Below are 8,626 nucleotides of genomic sequence, written 5' to 3'. Positions count from 1 at the left end.
TACCGATTGCCTCGTACGACGGGCAGCCGGGAATGCTTATCGGACTTAACAACGTTCATTCGTTTGCGCCGACGGAAGCAAAAATCGGAACCGTTTCGGAACCAATAGCGGTGAAGTGTCAACTCGGATGGACCGTCTACGGGCCAGCCAAGTCAACCACAGCAGGTGACGGAGAATATGTAGGTCATCATCACGAAATTAGTAATGAGGATCTGCATGATCTACTTAAAAGCCATTAGGCTTTGGAGGAGTCAGTTGTAGTGGTTTCGCAAGAGTAAGCAGACGACTACCGAGCCAGGCAGATAATGGAGCGGACCACTAAACGAGTGGGAAACCATTTCGAGACCGGACTGCTGTGGAAGAATGATGATCCACGATTTCCGGATAGTTTTCCGATGGCTTTACGGAGGATGAAGCAGCTGGAGAACAAATTGATGAAGAATCCAGATCTGTACGAGAGCGTGTGTCGACAAATCGACGAGTGCCAGCAGAAGGGGTATGCACATGTTGCAACGGCAGAGGAGTTGCGGAATTCCGAACCGGAGAAGGTGTGGTACTTACCGTTAAATGCGGTGACAAATCCCAGAAAACCAGGCAAGATTCGTCTAGTATGGGACGCTGCAGCCTCGGTGCAGGGAGTGTCCCTCAACCTGCAGCTGTTGAAGGGGCCAGACCTGTTGGTTCCGCTGGTAAAAGTGATTGTAGGGTTTAGAGAACGACGGATAGCGTTCGGTGGCGATCTCCGTGAAATGTACCACCAACTACAAATCATAGAAAGTGATAGACAGTTCCAACGTTTCGTATTTCGGAAAGATTTCAGTAAAAAACCAACCATTTTCGTTATGGATGTTGCTACGTTTGGCGCCACTTGCTCTCCAAGTTCGGCGCAGTATGTCAAGAACAGAAATGCGGAAGAACACGCAGTTCAATATCCACAAGCAGCGTCGGCTATCATACATCGTCATTACGTCGATGATTACTTCGACAGCGTTGACACTATTGAAGAGGCGGTAAATATAGCGAAGCAAGTGCATCTGATACACAAACATGGTGGGTTTGAAATTCGAAATTGGGTTTCCAATCCCCAGAAGTTCTTCGGATTTTGGGTGAAGAAAAGCCGGTATCGCCAGTACATTTCAATCGAGATAAGCAGAGTTATAGTGAATGTGTTCTTGGTATCATTTGGGATCCAGACTTGGACGAATTCTCTTTCTCAACGTTGCACCGACCAGAAATGCTGGCATATCTGTACGATGGAAAACGGCCAACGAAGCAACTTGCCCTAAGCTGCGTGATGGGATTTTTCGACCCGATGGGGCTGCTGTCACCCTTCACAATCCACGGGAAAATAATAATTCAGCATCTGTGGCGTTTGGGCTGTGATTGGAAAGATGAAATCGACGACGAGAGCTGGAGATTAAGGAAACACTGGACTGGTCTACTGCCAGAAGTAGAAGCAGTTCGGATCACACGATGTTTTATTGAAAACGCTCTATCATCGGCCGTTGATTCACTAGAACTGCACATTTTCACTGATGCCAGTGAATTAGCATACGGCTGTGTAGCGTACCTGCGTGTGGAAATCCATGGGAAAGTACGATGTAGTTTGGTTATGTCTCGGGCGAAGGTGGCTCCACTGAAACGGCAATCAGTTCCTCGACTGGAATTAATGGCGGCAGTACTCGGAGCTCGACTGAGTCGAACGGTTTTAGAAATGCTCTCTACAGAAATCAAGCGGTGTGTGTTGTGGACGGACTCTCGTACAGTGTGCAGCTGGCTGCAGTCGGATCAGTACAAATTCAAGCAATTCGTTGCTTTCAGAATTGGCGAAATACTAGAACTAACTAGAGTAACTGATTGGCGTTGGGTTCCTACTAAACTGAATATCGCGGACGTATTGACTAAGTGGGGACATGGATCGTCGCTTAACAGCGACGGAGAATGGTTCAACGGAGCATCGTTTCTGTATCTGCACGAAGAAGACTGGCCAAGAAAAGAAAAGCCGTTCGAGGAGACAAGCGAAGAGGCTAGAGGAGTGGTACTGTTTCTACAACTAGTTGACAATGTAGCTATTTCAAGATGGGCAACTCTGGTGAGAGTCATTGCATATGCGGTTCGATTCACAGAAAATTGTAAGCGGAAAAAGAAAGGACAGCCGGTAGTAACAATCCAAGCCACAGCAAACCAACAACGATCGATTGAAACGAAATATCCCACAGTGCTGCAACCTCTTCAGCAGGAAGAACTGCAGAAGGCCGAGATAATTCTGTGGAAACAAGTACAGTTCGACAGCTTTCCGGATGAAATGAGTGCGTTAACGAAAACTCTCTATCTAAAGCCGGAGCGAATATCAGCTAAAATCGGAAGATCGAGCATTCTAGCAAAATTGTCTCCAATTCTGGACGACAACGGAGTTTTGCGGATGGGTGGAAGATTGGCAATGGCGGATAACGTTCCTTACGATAAGAAGTTTCCGATTATTTTATCACGACACCACGATATCACTAAAAAGTTGAATCATTCCTACCACGAAAGGTTCGGGCATGCAAACAGAGAAACTGTCTGCATTGAACTACGTCAGAAATTCTGGATTCCAAACCTCCGTGCAGTGATCTGCCAAGTGATGCGAGAGTGCGCATGGTGCAAAGTTCATCGATGTCGCCCGCAAGTACCAATGATGGCTCCTCTTCCGACACAACGTGTCAAGGCAGGATTGCGTCCTTTCAGCTCGGTCGGCATCGATTATTTGGGACCAGTAGAAGTATCAGTTGGAAGAAGGAGAGAAAAGCGATGGATAGCCGTGTTCACGTGCCTCACCATCAGAGCAGTACATCTTGACGTGGTTTACAGTTTGACAACGCAATCGTGCATGATGGCAATTCGTCGATTCACTTGCAAACGAGGCGTTCCTGATTTCATCTTGTCGGATAATGCAACTTGTTTTGCGGGTGCTAGCAAGGAGATGCAGAAAGTGCTGAACAAGATTCACAGTTACTGTGCCGAAGTAATAACGACGGCTACGACGGCCTGGCGCTTCATTCCGCCCGGCACTCCGCACATGGGAGGTGCATGGGAGCGGATGGTTCGTTCCGTGAAAGAAGCGATGAAGGCTCTGGATGATGGCAGGAAGCTAACGGACGAGATATTGAGCACCACACTCGCAGAGGCAGAAGACATGATAAACACTCGACCTCTTACTTATGTTCCTCAAGAATCTGCCGAGATAGAATCTCTGACCCCGAACCATTTTCTACGCGGAACGGTGAAAGATGCAGATCTTACTGTTGATTGCGGTGTGAACCTAGCGGATGCCATTAGAGATGTCTACAAGCGGTCACAGTATCTATCGGACCGGATGTGGGAGCGTTGGAGTAAAGAGTACCTACCGACGATTAATCGGCGTACCAAGTGGTACGATGAGCGACGACTACTGAAAGTTGGAGACCTCGTGTTTATTGTGGACGGCAAAGAGAGAAAGAAATGGACCAGAGGAATGGTCGAAGAAGTGATGCAAGGGCCCGATGGTCGAGTCCGAGAAGCAAGAGTTAGAACTGCAGCAGGAATCCATAGGCGTTCAGTGGCGAATTTGGCGGTATTAGAAATTGAGAGTTGTAAATCCGGAAGTCCCGAAGAAACATCGGATGTTACGGGCTGGGGTGTTAACACCGCTGGCAACACTGGCGATAGAATCGCTAAACGCAGCATTGAGGGAACGAAGTTCATGTGCTAAACGTACCCCGACTGACATTTATGCTTCGTTGATAGGTAGAGAAAAAAAAAACAAGAATAAACAGTATAGCTAGCCGGTGAATTATTTATATTTGATTTGATTTAAAGCATTGATAAAAAGATCGTTTGTTGATATCTGTAAGTAAAGCTGAAATATTTATTAGTAGAAATACGTTGTACTTACATTCGCTTCCCAACTTACCTGCAGCTACACCTGAAAGGAAAAGAGACAAAGAATTGAAATAGGATAGGAAGAAAGTAGAATACTTACCGTGTGAGTTGCGCCAGACTGAATATTTGGAACCAAACTGTTGACGATCTGTTATCAGCAAATATTGTAAGTAGTATATTTACCGATAATAGCTTGAAATGTAGCAAAGTATAATTTGAGCAGGAAAGCGAAAATAAGATCGAGTGAAGGCAACGGTGAGAAAGAAGCAACCTAGGGTAAAACCACTAATTGTAAGTAAGTGAATTATAAATCGAAAACCTTAATTACACAAAACAAATATATTTCAGTTTGAGCTGCTGAATACAAAATTAACAGCTGCTACAGAAACGGTTTTATTTGGTTTCCTTCGAAACAACCTTAGTGTTGTTTTCTGTAGCAATAGAAGAAATGAATAGTTTTTTATCAAAGATTACCTCTTATATTCGTTCAGTAGATAATCGGATCGGATATGTGCCTGACTACCTCAAAACCGTCGTACGGGTGCGAAAAAGGCAAGCAAGCGTGATGAATTTTCCTGATTATTTCCAAAAGTTTAAGAAAACGTTGTTTTTCAGTTATTTGTGGTTATCTCACGCTGTTGAAAATTTAATCACAAATTCCTGATCATATATCCGATAGCTTGTAGAATAAATTATGTTGTTGGGTTAAGTACATCAAAAGATATTCGCGATAAACTTCTGCCCATTCTTATACAGGGTAAATTTTGAAAAGGCGCCCCATAGTAAAGTAAGTCGTATTCACGACAAAAAGGACTAGCGTAATTCAAACTGTAAAAAGTACAAGTGAAAAAAAATGCTAAGTCCAGTGTTAAAAAGGACTTAGTCAATTCGAACTGTAAAAGTACAAGTGAAAAAAATGCTAAGTCCAGTGTTAAAAAGGACTTTGCGCAATTCGAACTAAAAAAACCCTTCTTAATCCACCTAGTGGTGTGATAATGCCTTCTCTTCTTTCATAACAGTCTCATGAGAATATATTTCTTTTATTAATTTTTATTAATATTTTATTACTTTTATTATATTTTATTACTATTATTATATTACTATTATTATATTACTATATTTTATAACTTTTATTAAATATTTTCGGATACTGATTTCGACACCAATTGATTCAGATTGATTCGAGTAGTTCACAAAAGCATGCTTCAGTGTTTATGTCACACAGTCAGCATCATTTTTAAAAACTAGTGCTTGACATTTGCGTTGCCTATTTGTATGAAATTTAAATTAAAATAATTTAAAAAACCCTTCTTAATCCACCTAGTGGTGTGATAATGCCTTTCTCTTCTTTCATAACAGTCTCATGAAAATATGTTTCATACTTTTATTAACACGTTGACGGACAGTAGGAACAAGCGAAGTTCGAAAATTGACACTATATGTTTTTGTGATTTTTAGAATGTTAGAAGTATAGTTTTACTCTATCTGCTTAAGGCCATCGTCCAAGTACCATGCGCGCGGGTGGTTTTAGGAAATTTTCGATGGAAATTTCGAAAAATTTGACAAAACCAAAAACATACAGACCTTTGAAATACTTTTATCTATCTACAGGGTGAAAATGACTGGGAAATTCGGAGGATTTTACGAGTCTTATCAAAAATAGCTCTGTAAAAATGAGCTTTTTTTTGTAATTTTTCACAATTATTTGAAAAAATAATTCGATGGAATGAAATTTTTTTTTCCAAAAAAACCTCATGCTGGCAATAAGGATCACATTCGGACACATTTTTGGAAAATCTTTTCACGCTTTTCATGGAAAATCAACGAATTGCATATAACAGATTTCGTGGAAATTTTTGAAATTCGTGGATTTTCTATGAAAAGCGTGAAAAGGTTTTCCAAAAATGTGTCCGAAAGTAATCTGTGTATCCATAATAAAGTTTATTTGAAAAAAAAAGTTTATGTCATCGCTTTATTTTTCCAGATAATTGTGAAAGATCACAAAAACTCTCATTTTTCAGAGCTATTTTTGATAAGACTCGGAAAATCCTCCGAATTTTCCAGCCATTTTCACCCTGTAGATAGATAAATGTATTTCAAAGGTCTGTATGTTTTTGGTTTTGGCAAATTTTTCGAAATTTCCATCGAAAATTTCCTAAAACCACCCGCGCGCATGGTACTTGGACGATGGCCTTAAATAAACTTAATTTTGATTAATTTAGTACCTTTAATTAGGTTGCGGCTATAACCGTCATGGCGCCAGCGGACTCTATACACTAAGTGATAGGACGATGGCGGCTATAACAGCAAAAATTTAAAAACGTAAATGACAGGTTTAATGGTTCAAACAAGCAATTTTTGTATGCAACAAAGTATTTTTGGGAGTTTTACACGAAATGTTAGTTCTTAATCAAACAATGCTTCTACGTATACGCCAGTAAGTGCACATTTGTGCTGCTATAGCCGTAGTGTCTAAAAACAACCGTTTCGTTTTGGACGGCTATAGCAGTCATGCCACATTGTGAACTTCGCTTTGACGGCTATAGCCGCAATTGTCCGTCAACGTGTTAAATAATTTTGGATACTAATTTTGACACGAATTGACTCAGATTGATTCGAGTAGTTCACAAAAGCATGCTTCAGTGTTTATGTCACACAGTCAGCATCATTTTTCCAAACTAGTGCTTGACATTTGCGTTGCCTATTTGTAATCAGTGATGCTAATCTAAAAACCCTTCTTAATCCACCTAGTGGTGTGATAATGCCTTTCTCTTCTTTCATAACAGTCTCATGAAAATATGTTTCATACTTTTATTAAATAATTTTGGATACTAATTTTGACACCAATTGATTCAGATTGATTCGAGTAGTTCACAAAAGCATGCTTCAGTGTTTATGTCACACAGTCAGCATCATTTTTCCAAACTAGTGCTTGACATTTGCGTTGCCTATTTGTATGAGAACAGTGGTGCTAATCTAAAAAAAGCCTTCTTAGTCCACTTAGTGAAATTTTCACATATCTTTAAAAATCACCATAGGGGGGAGTACATGAAATTTTCGAAATCGAAAAAAAATTTTTGATGCCAAAAGGCTTAGAATTGCATGAAACGTCGAGATTTAGTGTCATCTCTAAAAATTTTTTTTTTGAAAAAATCGACTTTTTGGGACTTAGAAAAAATATGAAAATTTTTCTAAGTCCCAGAAAGTTGATTTTTTCAAAAAAAATTTCTTTCGAGACGACACTATATTTCGATGTTTTATGCAGTTTTAAGAGTTTTGGCATCAAAAAAAATTTTCGATTTTCTAAATTTCATGTACTCCCCCCTATGGTGCTTTTTCAAGATCGAAAATTGTCAAACCTTTACTACCGGGCAGCACCCCTTAAGCATGTCCGATTTAGGTCAAATTTTGCATGAAGGCTTTTTTCGAGGTGCTTAAACATTTGAGCACTAAAACTTAACGAAAATAGAGGTGATCCCAAAATTTTGGCATCCTTATATATATATAAGAGCGGTAAAAATCAACGTGTTTTGTCGGTTACGTCACTTATACAATCATATATCTGGAACCAAAAGTCACAACCATTTGATCTTCGAACTTGATCAATGGCACGACAGTAGCTTTCAAACGAGCCCAAGTTTGTGAAAATCGGATCAGCCATCTCTGAGAAAATTGAGCGCGTTCAAATACAACGCTTTTTGTCGGTTACGTCACTTATACAATCATATCTCCGGAACCAAAAGTCACAGCCATTTGATCTTCGAACTTGATCAATGATCCGATAGTAGCTTTCAAACGAGCCCAAGTTTGTGAAAATCGGATCAGCCATCTCTGAGAAAATTGAGCGCGTTCAAATACAACGCTTTTTGTCGGTTACGTCACTTATACAATCATATCTCCGGAACCAAAAGTCACAGCCATTTGATCTTCGAACTTGATCAATGATCCGATAGTAGCTTTCAAACGAGCCCAAGTTTGTTCAAATCGGATCAGCCATCTCTGAGAAAATTGAGCGCGTTCAAATACAACGCTTTTTGTCGGTTACGTCACTTATACAATCATATCTCCGGAACCAAAAGTCACAGCTATTTGATCTTCGAACTTGATCAATGGCCCGACAGTAGCTTTCAAACGAGCCCAAGTTTGTTCAAATCGGTTCAGCCATCTCTGAGAAAATTGAGCGCGTTCAAATATCTTCGAAAAGTGCACACACATACACACATACACACACACACACACAGACATTTTCCGATCTCGACGAACTGAGTCGAATGGTATATAACACTATGGGTCTCCGAGGCTCCGTTCGAAAGTCGGGTTTTCAAGCAATTCTAATACCTTTCTATAGAGAAAGGCAAAACCCTTCTTAGTCCACTTAGTGGAATTTTCATATATCTTTAAAAATCACCATAGGGGGGAGTACATGAAATTTTCAAAATCGAAAAAAAATGTTTGATGCCAAACGACTTAGAATTGCATGGAACGTCGAGATTTAGTGTCATCTCGAAAAAAAATTTTTTTGAAAAAATCGACTTTTTGGGACTTAGAAAAAATATGAAAAGTCCCAGAAAGTTGATTTTTTCAAAAAAATTTTTTTTTGAGATGACACTAAATTTTGATGTTTTATGCAGTTTTAAGAGTTTTGGCATCAAAAAAAATTCTCGATTTTGGAAATTTCATGTACTCTCCCCTATGGTGCTTTTTCAAGATCGAAAATTGTCAAACC

The 8,626-nt window shown here is 40.1% G+C and overlaps 1 protein-coding gene across 1 annotated transcript; it reads left to right on the top strand.

Annotated features, from left to right (window-relative positions):
- The first annotated feature begins 305 nt into the window (after window positions 1-305).
- On the top strand, window positions 306-3,730 carry LOC131439990 (uncharacterized). The gene is made up of 2 exons (XM_058611093.1): window positions 306-1,050; window positions 1,092-3,730. Exons 1-2 carry the CDS (start codon window positions 306-308, stop codon window positions 3,728-3,730), a joined length of 3,384 nt encoding a protein of 1,127 aa, XP_058467076.1.
- Window positions 3,731-8,626: the final 4,896 nt, after the last annotated feature.

The sequence above is a fragment of the Malaya genurostris genome, unplaced genomic scaffold (assembly GCF_030247185.1).
Source record: "Malaya genurostris strain Urasoe2022 unplaced genomic scaffold, Malgen_1.1 HiC_scaffold_34, whole genome shotgun sequence".
NCBI classification, from domain to species: domain Eukaryota; kingdom Metazoa; phylum Arthropoda; class Insecta; order Diptera; family Culicidae; genus Malaya; species Malaya genurostris.
This window is presented reverse-complemented; position numbering and strand designations above follow the sequence as displayed.